A 12,178-nucleotide genomic window follows, 5' to 3' on the forward strand; every position below is an offset into this window, starting at 1 on the left:
TTTGTGTTGTATATTCTTCTTCATGTAATTATGACGACAGTGTGATAGTTTTACCGTAGATTATTATACATTTGATGTGACAGATTTTACTGTAAATTATTGTACATTTAAAGTGATATGTTTTACTATAGATAATTATTATACATTTAGTGTGGTATGTTTTACTATAGATAATTATTACACATTTAGTGTGAGATGTTTTACTGTAGATAATTATTATACATTTGGTGTGATATGTTTTACTGTAGATAATTACTACATATTCAGTGTGATATGTTTTACTGTAGATAATTACTACACATTTAGTGTGATATGTTTTACTGTAGATAATTACTACACATTTAGTGTGATATGTTTTACTGTAGAATAATTATTATAAATTTCGTGTGATATGTTTTACTGTAGATTATTATACATTTGGTGTGATATGGTTTACTGTAGAATAATTATTATAAATTTCGTGTGATATGTTTTACTGTAGAATAATTATTATAAATTTCGTGTGATATGTTTTACTTTTGATAATTATTATGCATTTGGCATGATATGTTTTACTGTAGATTATTATACATTTGGTGTGATATGTTTTACTGTAGAATAATTATTATAAATTTCGTGTGATATGTTTTACTGTAGAATAATTATTATAACTTTCGTGTGATATGTTTTACTGTAGAATAATTATTATAAATTTCGTGTGATATGTTTTACTTTTGATAATTATTATACATTTGGCGTGATATGTTTTACTGTAGATTATTATACATTTTGTGTGATACGTTTTACTGTAGAATAATTATTATAATTTTCGTGTGATATGTTTTACTTTTGATAATTATTATACATTTGGCGTGATATGTTTTACTGTAGATTACTATACATTTGGTGTGATATGTTTTACTGTAGATTATTATTATACATTTAGTGTGAGATGTTTTACTGTAGATAATTATTATACATTTAGTGTGATATGTTTTACTCTAGATAATTATTACACATTTAGTGTGAAATGTTTTACTGTAGAATAATTATTATACATTTGTGTGATATGTTTTACTGTAGATAATTATTATACATTTAGTGTGATATATTTTACTGTAGGTTATTATTATAAATTTTGTGTGATATGTTTTACTGTATATAATTATGAGATGTTTGGTGTGGTATGTTCTACTAATTTGCTTATTAAACATTGAAAGTCGGCGTTAGTGCTAAACTGAGTTACTTTTTACCATATATTTGCCCAGGTAATGAATTTAAAACAGAATTATATATTAGTTTCACTATTGTTGATACGTTTGTTAGATATATTAATCTGAATATACTTGATAGGTTTATTAACCCTATCAAGTGCATCCATCATTGGCGTCCATCATTAAATGATGTTACTACCTAGAACATTCCGCTGTTTAAGGGTTAAGCACCCAAATTTCCAGTTTTCTTACATATATCCGTTTTCTTCAATAAAGCTGGTGAGATTATGTTGTAGTAATGAGTTGGTTTGATTTCAATACGTGTACGTGCATATAGCTAGGCAACGACCTCTCTCTGCAGCAACACAAACATTATAAGTCAAAAGTATTTTTCTAGGCAACGACCTTTCAACATCGTAACACTATGTGTAACATGTACTTATCTTGCAAATGACATCACACCACAGCAACATTTTATCACATTTAACATATGTTTATCTAGGCAATGATCTTTTACCATAGCAACAAACACCTGTAACATGCATTTATCTTGACAACATTTTCTAACGATGATAACCACATGTATTTATCTTAGCAGTGGCCTCTCAACATAGCAACACTTACGCGTAACTCGTGTTTATTTTTATAATATTTGAAAGTTGAAAACCTTATAGTGGTATTAATGTTTAAATAGTTTGTACCAGACCAAAACACACACGTATTAAAGCAAGCATTTACTTTCTGTTTTGGGATAATAAACTTCAGAAATGCTAAGTAACAAAACAAATAAAATTGTGAATATAATAAGTACCCAACCGTTATGCTTAACAGTATATCTTTTAATTGATAACAATACTGGAACTATTTAATTGCATTTTAGGTAACAACAACAATACTTTATTCAGTGATTGGTTAACAACAACAATACTTTACTCAGTGATTGATAACAACAAAAATACTTTATTCAGTGATTGGATAACAACAAAAATACTTTATTCAGTGATTGGATAACAACAAAAATACTTTATTCAGTGATTGGATACAACAGTAATACTTTATTCAGTGATTGGATAACAACAACAATATTTTATTCAGTTACTTGATAACAATAACAATGCTTTATTCAAGCTTAATGCACTTTGACAGCTTTAACAACCGGGTGGGTGTAGGGAGCGTACACGTGGGCAGCTGGGATCACGTGTTTTACCACGGGATGCTTGTAAACGACAGGAGCGGGAGCGGGATTGGCATTGACGGTAACGTCGGCGGTGTTCTTGCTGTCGGTGCCGGGCTCGTTGGTGTCGACCTGGGCACGAAAACCGCCGGCATCAGCGGTGTATGTCACCTTTCGCCAGATGCCGTTGGCATCAGCGTAGCCGTAGCTTCCAGAGACAGCTCCGCTGGCGTCACCACTCTCCTGGCGACTCAGTTGAGTTCCAAACTCGTCAGCAGTCTGGAAACCAAAGTCAAATGGCTCGGGAGCAGCCTAGAACGAGAGCGGAAACAGAACTGTATTAATAAGGAGGTCAACTATGAAAGTCAAACGAATAATTAACATATACAGTAGAACCCAGCTGTATTTCAAATCAAATTGTATGAATTTATCTCTAATTCAACGCGGTTATAATTAATCCCCAGTAGTATTCAACTATAACTTGTACATGAGTTTGAACGTCTTCTAAAATTTCAACCTGAGGAAGGTTTTGAATTTTAGTATAACTTTGCATTTTGTGCTATATTCACAAAACTTCAACCATTCAGTTCTTGAGGGATATTGAATCTTTGTACCAAATACGACCAAGCTGAGGTAAATAATTTTGATTTATCCTGTTTACAGACACATTAGTAGAAACAATACCATTGAATGTTTGTGAAACATGGGTCCGGGGATAGCTAATCAAAGAGAGGAGTGTAGTCAGCAGTACTCGCCGCTTTTGCGGTTAGTCTTAACAAACAACTCTATTTTCCGCCACAGTTACAAAACCTTCACAGCGGAAAAAGGAAAGCGAATTTATTATGTGGCATATCGGACCTCAAATCTTCGACCTTCACATGCGCAGTCCAGTACGATAATGATTAGCCTGAGCCTCTCCTATACGTTTGCTATCTTGTATGTATGTATGTACATATATTCAACTTTTATGGCTAATATCATGTTAAAAAACTTTTATGGTGATCAAAAATTAAGAGCTTCATTAGGTATCAACTGTTTGACTAATTTAGTTCATCTTTCTTAATTCTATGTAATCATAACACATATGGAAACATTGTTCACTTTTGTCATTGTTGCTATGATACGTATAGAAGTATTTTTCACTTTTGTCATTGTTGCTATGATACGTATAGAAGTATTTTTCACTTTTATCATTGTTGCTATGATCCGTATAGAAGTATTTTTATTTTTATCATTGTTACTATGATACATATAGAAGTACTGTTCACTTTTATCATTAGTGCTATGATACATATAGAAGTATTTTTTACTTTTATCATTGTTGCTATGATACGTATAGAAGTACTGTTCACTTTTATCATTGTTGCTATGATACATATAGAAGTATTTTTCACTTTTGTCATTGTTGCTATGATACGTATAGAAGTATTTTTCACTTTTATCATTAGTGCTATGATACATATAGAAGTATTTTTTACTTTTATCATTGTTGCTATGATACATATAGAAGTATTTTTCACTTTTATCATTGTTGCTATGATACGTATAGAAGCACTATTCAGTTTTTATCATTGTTGCTATAGTGCATATAGAAGCATTGCTTATTTCTATAACTTTTGTGAAGTTTGAGAGATAATACAAACAAAATAGTTTCTCAGGTCCAGTATCGGGATATCAACAGGAACTACAGCACTGAAGTGGGTGAGTAGTTGTGGATTTTTAGAATAGAATATAGCGTGAATTATTATGCACAGGTTAATAAATAATTGGTAACTGTCGAGAATTATTTGTTAAAAATAATCTGTAATAAACTCGTACAGTGCTGATATTAAAAACGGGAGATACAGCTAAGTAATATCGAAAAGGAAGGGAGGCTTTTCGCCTCAAAAAATAACAACAACAATTTATTGAATTAAATCTTAGTAACAATATAATATAACACCTGGAAAAAGTCTATATGGTTGGTAAAACTGTATCCTAGTTTTAGAGGTGTTTAAAGAAGTAAAACCCACATAGCAGTGGGGATACAACGTTTACAAACTGGAACAAAACAAAAAATCAATGAACAAAGTAAAATCTGATAAAACGTGGGAGGTACTGGGCTTGACATCTGCTCTCTCAGAATTAACAATAAATCTTTCTTTTTTTCTCTAAGTTTTAAATGTCTAAGTGAGTTTAGAAAACTAGGTTGGAACAAATCTTAACAACATTCTTAGTTTTCAAATCCGGACGGATTAAACACACATTTATTCTACCTCTTCATTATAACTCAAACTACGAGTTCCAGACTTTTTTACAGAGGGTATTTTATCAAAATCTTTTACTCTTTTATGCCAAGTTCGGTTTGATATTATCTTAGATTACTACTTACGTCATATGCGTCGGGATGGTAAGCGTATGGAGCAAAACTTTGCCACCAAACACACCGGCTACAGCAATAAGAAAAATCACAGCCTACAAGAGATAAACGAAAATTCATGCTTAGTTAGGCCTACAGTCTCTAAAATTCAAGTGCTAGAAACGTATCTTAAATGATCTAGTGTTCGATTCTAAAACTTATTCTTAACACAGAAAAAAAATCAACGACAAAAAAAACAGTCGTATGATAAAGTGTTATATGTATCTATATGATAAAGTGTAAAATGTATCTATATGATAAAGTATAAATGTATCTATACCCTGAATTATCCGGGAAGTAATGTGTTACTTGGTCTAATTTTATGAACAAATTTGATCAGAAATTTTATAAACATTATTATTTGTTGAAAAGAATTTCATGTTATCAACTCTAAATTACAACTAACAAAACGCCATAAGTCATCACACTTCCGAAAATAATATGATGAACAAGACATATACTTTAGCAGTGTTTACCAAGTCTCATTGCGAACTTTTACCTTCAACATGGTGGTTAAAATTTCTTAGAACAATTCTTCGAGTAGCGTTTCTCTTCTGTTACAATTCCTTCTTTTTATATACATGTCCAAAAGAGGGCGATGTTGTTTTTGACAAACTCCAATAAAATAGCAGAGAGTAAAAACAAAATAGAAATAGAACAAAGTGTCCAAAACTGTAAGACAACAGGGCAGGGTTATTGAAGTGACCCTAAAAATTAACTTGTATTAGCTATAGGGCTTGTTACACCCTTGGTTATAGAAACTAGGGCTGGAACAGCAAAATAGGAATAAAAGATATTAATTATTCTATGAAATTTAAACTCTCTTTATTAAATTGTGACGTTTTCTAATTCTTCATTGGCGTTTTGTTTCTTTCTAATGGATAAACTTTCATTTTCAATAATTTTGAAACATATTTTTCAGAAGTAGAAGGTATAGTTCGGCCTACTCACTATGTAAATAGTGCAGCACTCCCTGCCCTCTGGCGTCAAAAGTATAAAAAAAATTATCCACATCATTTGGGACTAGATTTTAATCAGCACTACTCTACATTGAGTCTTTATCACCCTGATTTTTAATTTTTACTGAAAGAATAAAGTAAATATAGAACAAATCAAAATTTGTGTTCGATTAGATCTTAAATGTTATGAAAATATAAAAAGGTCGATTAAATTCCAAGGTTTATACCGAAACTACCGAATATATTGGAAATTTGTGAATGTCTTTTAATATTATTCATATATCTGACACACTAAAAATTGCAACTACAGTTGAATAAATAACGATCACAGGTGGCTATTCAAGTTGACACTGGAATCTTATTTGTTTATCATATCATGTCATTAAAAATCGTATTTTAAACTGTATGATGTCAGAGCTATTCACTAAATGCTAACACTAGAGCAAAATGTTCGTATTACATCACGTGGTGCGCATCGCAGCTGCTGTTTATCATGTTCTATCTTGTTTGGAGTCTGTTCTGGAAATACTTTGTTGTTTTTTTTTAAATTTCCACAAAGCTACACAAGGTCTATCTACGCTAACTGTCCCTACTTTAGCAGTGTAAGATTAGAGGGAAGGAAACTAGTTATTACCACCCACCGCCAACTCTTGGACTTCTTTTTTAACAACTAATAGTGGGATTGACTGTCATGTTATAACGCACCCACGTCTTAAAGGGTAAACTCGTTTGGTGTGACAGAGATTCGAACACTCTATCCTAGGATTACTAATCGAGCTCCCTAACCACTTGGCCATGCTGGGTCTGATACCTTGTTGTTAAGCCTATCTGTGTCTCTCACGGGTATCGTATCCAAACCCAATTTTCAGTTATAAGCCTTTAGATATATGACTGAGCCACTGGTTTGGAGGTGGAGTACTTGATTTGCCTTCCATCCATACCACCAAGTTCTCAAGACAAAATAAAACTTACTACGTTTCAAGGTAGGCCCGACATGGCCAAGTGGTTAAGACACTCGACTCGTAATCCAAGGGTTGCGGGTTTGAATCTCCTTCACACTAAGCATGCTTGCCCTTTCAGTCGTAAGGGCATTATAATGTGGCTATCAATCCCACTATTTGTTGGTAAAAGAGTAGCCCTAAATTTGGCGGTGGGTGGTGATGATTAGCTGCCTTCCCTCTAGTCTTACACTACTAAATTAGGGATGGCTAGCGCAGACAGCCTTCGAGTAGCTTTGCACGAAATTTAAAAAACCAAAACAAACAAACGTTTCAAGGTCACTTTACAGCTCCACCTGTGATCATGTTTTTCCACTACCGTGTTATGCATATGCCTCTATACCAGGGTGGGTAACTCCATGGCCAGTGGCCAGCTCGAGTTTAGAATCAAATTTTTCCATCATTTATTTTTATATTGCAAATTTGGTAATCAGCAACTGCACTGCCTCGCGTTATCGATAATGTCGCGCGCTTCATCACTGCTACAGACTCCGCCCATTTTGTAACGTCAATTTGGTTCAGATATTTGTTATCGAGTGTGCGTTGTTTTGCATGCGCTTGCAAATATATTGTTATTGTGATTGTGGAACTTTCAAGTGTTTAAATATATTTTATTTTTAATCCCATAATATGGATAAGTGGATAATTCATAAACGAAAGAATCTAGATGATGGTGAACACTTAGAAAATAAAAACAATTTAACTGATTCTGGTATAACTGTCGAAAAGAGAAGGGCGCGTGACTGGGAAAATATGAAACGAGAATTTAATGAAAGTTGGGTTGAAATTTTAATGATTGAAGTAAATAATAAACCAGTGTGTCTTTTGTATAACAAAGTGTTTAGGAATAATAAAGTATACAACCTTAAGCAATACTTAAACAGTTTTTACAACGATTTTGATGTAAATTTTCCAATTGATAACAAAATTGTATGAATGAAATTAACTATCTGAAAGCACAACTTCATGAACAAAATGGAGGCCCAAAAAGGTTTTTATCATAGATAGAACTAGTTATGTAAGCTTGCTATAAAGTAGCTTGAATTTTAGCTCAAAAAAAAGAAATTATTTTCTGATGCTGAAATGATAAAATAAATGTTGATTGTGGTCATTAAAACTCTGTTGGAGAATTATGATTCAAAAATAAAAGATAATATTCTTCAAAAGGTAAATAATTTGCAATTAAGTCAAAGAACAATTGTCCACAGAATGTTACAGTTAGCGAAAGACATAGAAAATCAGTTGCTTGAGCAACTAAAAGATTGTTTGTATTTTTCTTTAGCACTTGATGAGTCAACAGATGTTAGTGACACTGTGCAGTTGATATTTTGGGTTTGATATGTAACTTCAGATCTTCAAGTGAGAGAAGAAATGTTTGGTCTTTGAAGATTACGAGATCGAACATGTGGAAAAAAACATCTTTAAAAATTTCATGAAATGTCAAAAATTCAATCTAGATTTAAAAAACAACAACTGGTTTCTGTCACAACAGACGGTGCTCCTGTCATTACTGGGAGAAATTATGATTTGTTTCTCTTTTGAAGTAGCATTTAATTGAAAATAATGTGAAGTCCACGCTGCCATCTTTCCATCGCATTTTGCATCAGGAAAATTTATGTGCTCAGATGTCTAAAATGATGAACCGAAAAATTTGATGGACATTGTTGTAAAAATTGTGAATTATATTAGAAGTGGAAGCTCTCTCATCTATCGACAGTTTGTTGAGTCTTTGAAGAAAAGCAGTGACTGTACTTTTGATTTTCTCATTAATTTTGTAAATGTAAGATGGTTAAGTAGAGGAAAAGTCTTGGAACGATTTACTTCCTTATTTCCTCAAAAAAAGTAAGATTGAACATTTCCCTAGAACTGAAACTTTGTCATGGTGGTGTGATTTGAACTTTCTGTGCGACATGATGGCTCACTTGAATAATTTAAATGCGAAGCTTCAGAGAAGAGGTAAAATGGTAAGCGAGCAATCACAGTCTATTTATGAATTTCAATTAAAGCTAAACCTTCTTGTGAAACAATTACAAAAGTATAATTTGACACATTTTGCAAAGTTGAATAGTTTTTTAGAAAATGATAAGGACTATGATTTCTCTGATGCTAAAGATGATCTCTATGTAAACTGGATCAAAAATCTATGTCAAAATTTGAAATTGATATTTGAATTTTTGTATGATTCTTTTCAGTTTGTCTTAGAAGACTTCAGTAAGGAAGTTACATCTTTTTGTCTTTGAATAAGTGAGGATTTGAAGACGAGATGCTTACCCTACAGAAAGTAAACAAAAATGTTCTATCAGAGAGATGTGGCTTACTATTCTGATTAATGAGAATTTTTCTAAATTTAAAGATAGCAATTTAAAATTTATTTTCCTTGTTTGGATTCACATAGGTGTGTGAGTCAGCATTTTTTACGCTATAGTTTCTCAAATCTAGATACAGATCTCGGCTTACTGATATACATCTAGAGGCAGAGTTAAGATGTTCATTGAGCACAGATATTAAGTCAAATTTCGCGAAACATGTTGATAAAAATCACCACCAACTGTCATATTGAAGACAAGTTGAAATGCAGTTATTTTGATTAAACTAAAATCTTTCAATTTTTTTTTAATAGTGTGATCAACGTTATTTTCATTAGCCACAATTGTAGCCACTCTGAAAAATAAATTGTCCATCCCTGATCTATACCAACTAACAACGCTATAGGTTCCACGGCACTCCCAACACCTAAACGAAACGTATTTTGTAGGAACCCTGACAACTGTTACAACTATTTGGACAAAAAAGGATTTTTAGAAAAATTTGCAAAGAAATTTCTTGTTTCTCCTTTTTATCATTTATTTTTTCATTAGTTCCTGTCTTTTTCCAGCAGATATCCAAGTTATGATAAAGTAAGTGGAAGTAACAACGGAACGGACTGCACGTTCAAGGAGGATCCAGCCCAGGATTTTATCACTTAGTCAACATCAATTGTTTATTATTGAATTTCGCACAAAGCTACTCGAGGGCTATCTATGCTAGCCGTTCCTAATTTAGCAGTGTAAGACTAGAGGGAAGGCAACTAGTCATCACCACTCACCGCCAACTCTTGGGCTACTCTTTTACCAACGAATAGTGGGATTGATCGTCACGTTATAACGCCCCCACGGCTGAAAGGGCGAGCATGTTTGGCGCAACGGGGAGGCGAACCCGCGACCCTCAGATTACGAATCGCACGCCTTAACACGCTTGGCCATGCCGGGCCTAGTCAACATCGAACCAAAATGCCATACTGTTTGAAAGTCTATCTTTGGGTGTATCAAAAAATGATAAAGTTAGTTCAACCTGTTCTAATGTATAGAAACTATAAAGGGTAAACCGACTTATTCGACCAACAATCTAAAATAATTTTAACGTTATTCTGGGACTGTCAGGTTAACACGACGTACGTTATTTTGTATGTTTATGTTTATTACTTAAAACGCAGGACATGTTTTGTCAAATGCTTCAGAAGAGGTCATTCGCATAAATCATTGCATGCTTAAAGAATTAAATTACATACTTTACTGTTCTGACACATTGACATGAGCAACTATATGTTAGACACTCATTTCATATAGAAAACACATGGTAATATAAATACAGTTATGCTCTTCAAAAAAAAAAACGCAAAATATGATACAAATTGTTAACAAGTTTATTTCGGGTAGTTCTGTATGACATGTGTGAAACTTTGGACATTCACTGCTGAGCATCCAAAGTCTGCAAAGGCGAAGTCCACGCTCACCAGGTGAAGTTTAACGTCACTCAACGTTAATAACGAGTATGCCCCCCGTGAGCATCAATAACTGCTTGGCATCTCCTGCCCATGGAAGCGATGAGATGACGAATCACATCCTGTGAAATGGCTGTCCACTCAGCCTGCAAAACTGCTGCAAGCTGAGGTAGAGTCTGCGGTTGAGGTTGTCGCCCTCGCAGACATCCGTCTAACTCGTCCCAAAGATGTTCGATGGGGTTTAAATCTGGTGATCTGGAGGGCCATGGAAGAACGTTGATGTTGTGATGTCTCAAGAAGACAGTGGTGAGTCGAGCTGTGTGAGGACGGGCGTTGTCATGTTGAAAAACGTCGTTGACGTTTACCATGATGGGTTGCACATGGGGCCTAAGAATCTCGTCGACGTATGGTTGAGCCGTAAGATTCCCTCGAATGTGCAAAAGGTCTGTTCTGGCATTGTAGGCGATGGCAGCCCACATCAATGCCACCACCATATCTGTCAACATCCTGCACACAGTTTGCTGCAAAACGTTCACCTCGGCGACGGTAAACATGGGTCCTTCCATCCTGTCTACGAAGCATAAAACGTGATTCATTGCTGAACCAAACATGCCTCCATCGTCGATGAGGCCATACCAGATGTGCCCGAGTCCACTGCAGCCGTGCTTGACGATGTTGCTGGGTGAGGATGACGCCTCTGAATGGACGTCGAGGTCGGATTCCTGCATCTCGTAGACGGTTGCGTACGGTCTGATCGGAAATCCTACGCAGCTCTGGTATGGTTGAGGCAGTAGACGTCGCAGTGGTGGTCCTATCCCGAAGGTGACGTAACCGGATGTAGCGATCTTGTGCGGGCGTGGTCACACGAGGTCTGCCAGATCGTGAACGGTCACGAGTTGATCCATGTTGTTGGTGACAATTTTATAGCCTTGTGATGGTGCTTGGGTGGACATTCACAGCTCTGGCAACATCTGATTGAGATTCGCCTGCTTCTAAGCGACCAATGGCGTTGTTGCGTTGTGCTTCAGTCAGTCTTGGCGTAACTGTATTGCGTGTCGGTGGCTTAACACTGAGCTATGAAAACCGAGAACCCGTCACTTTATAGGATTTTGCACATGTTGCACTTGCAGAACATGCAGATCTCTCAAACAAATTTATTGGACACGCATGCGTTTTAGCGAAAAATCCGATGTTTTCCTCCGTTTTCAAAGTGCACAACTTTTATTGTCATTTTGGTCTGACAATCAGTGCCTTAACACGTGTAACATCACATACTCTGAGCTTGTAACGTTATTACATATATTTCTCTTTAAAATAAAAAAATATCCCTTTTGCGTTTCTTGTTTTGAAGAGTATATGTTATAAACTCCATAAAACAAAACATTAGACAGGAGATTGAAGAAGTATAATCCACGACTAATTTTGTAGCTTCTTACTGTATAAAAGTAGTCTATGTTGAGAAGACATACATAACTGTTTGAGTAAATTAAAGTAGTATAGAACGAAATTACATGGAAAATATCCTATGAGTGTTTGAGTAGATTGAAGTAGTATAGAACGTAATTACATTTGAAAGATTCTATGACTGTTTGAGTAGATTAAAATAGTATAGAACGTAATTACATGGAAAAGATCCTATGAGTGTTTGAGTAGATTGAAGTAGTATAGAACGTAATTACATTTGAAAGATTCTATG

At 34.5% G+C, this 12,178-nt stretch overlaps 1 protein-coding gene across 1 annotated transcript; it reads right to left on the reverse strand.

Moving 5' to 3' along the window:
- Window positions 1–2,195: 2,195 nt before the first annotated feature.
- Window positions 2,196–7,028, reverse strand: LOC143241689 (cuticle protein 14-like). The gene is made up of 4 exons (XM_076484920.1): window positions 7,011–7,028; window positions 5,265–5,319; window positions 4,739–4,821; window positions 2,196–2,679 (listed from the first exon to the last, which is right to left on the reverse strand). Exons 1-4 carry the CDS (start codon window positions 7,026–7,028, stop codon window positions 2,323–2,325), a joined length of 513 nt encoding a protein of 170 aa, XP_076341035.1. The 3' UTR covers window positions 2,196–2,322.
- Between the last annotated feature and the right edge of the window lie 5,150 nt (window positions 7,029–12,178).

The sequence above is a fragment of the Tachypleus tridentatus genome, unplaced genomic scaffold (genome assembly GCF_004210375.1).
Source record: "Tachypleus tridentatus isolate NWPU-2018 unplaced genomic scaffold, ASM421037v1 Hic_cluster_1, whole genome shotgun sequence".
NCBI classification, from domain to species: Eukaryota; Metazoa; Arthropoda; class Merostomata; order Xiphosura; family Limulidae; genus Tachypleus; species Tachypleus tridentatus.

Coding starts and splice junctions, on each gene's coding strand:
- LOC143241689 (XM_076484920.1), bottom strand. Junction 4,822..5,264: donor TTTTAACCACCATGTTGAAG/GTAAAAGTTCGC, acceptor TATCTCTTGTAG/GCTGTGATTTTTCTTATTGC. Junction 2,680..4,738: donor ACCATCCCGACGCATATGAC/GTAAGTAGTAAT, acceptor CTCTCGTTCTAG/GCTGCTCCCGAGCCATTTGA.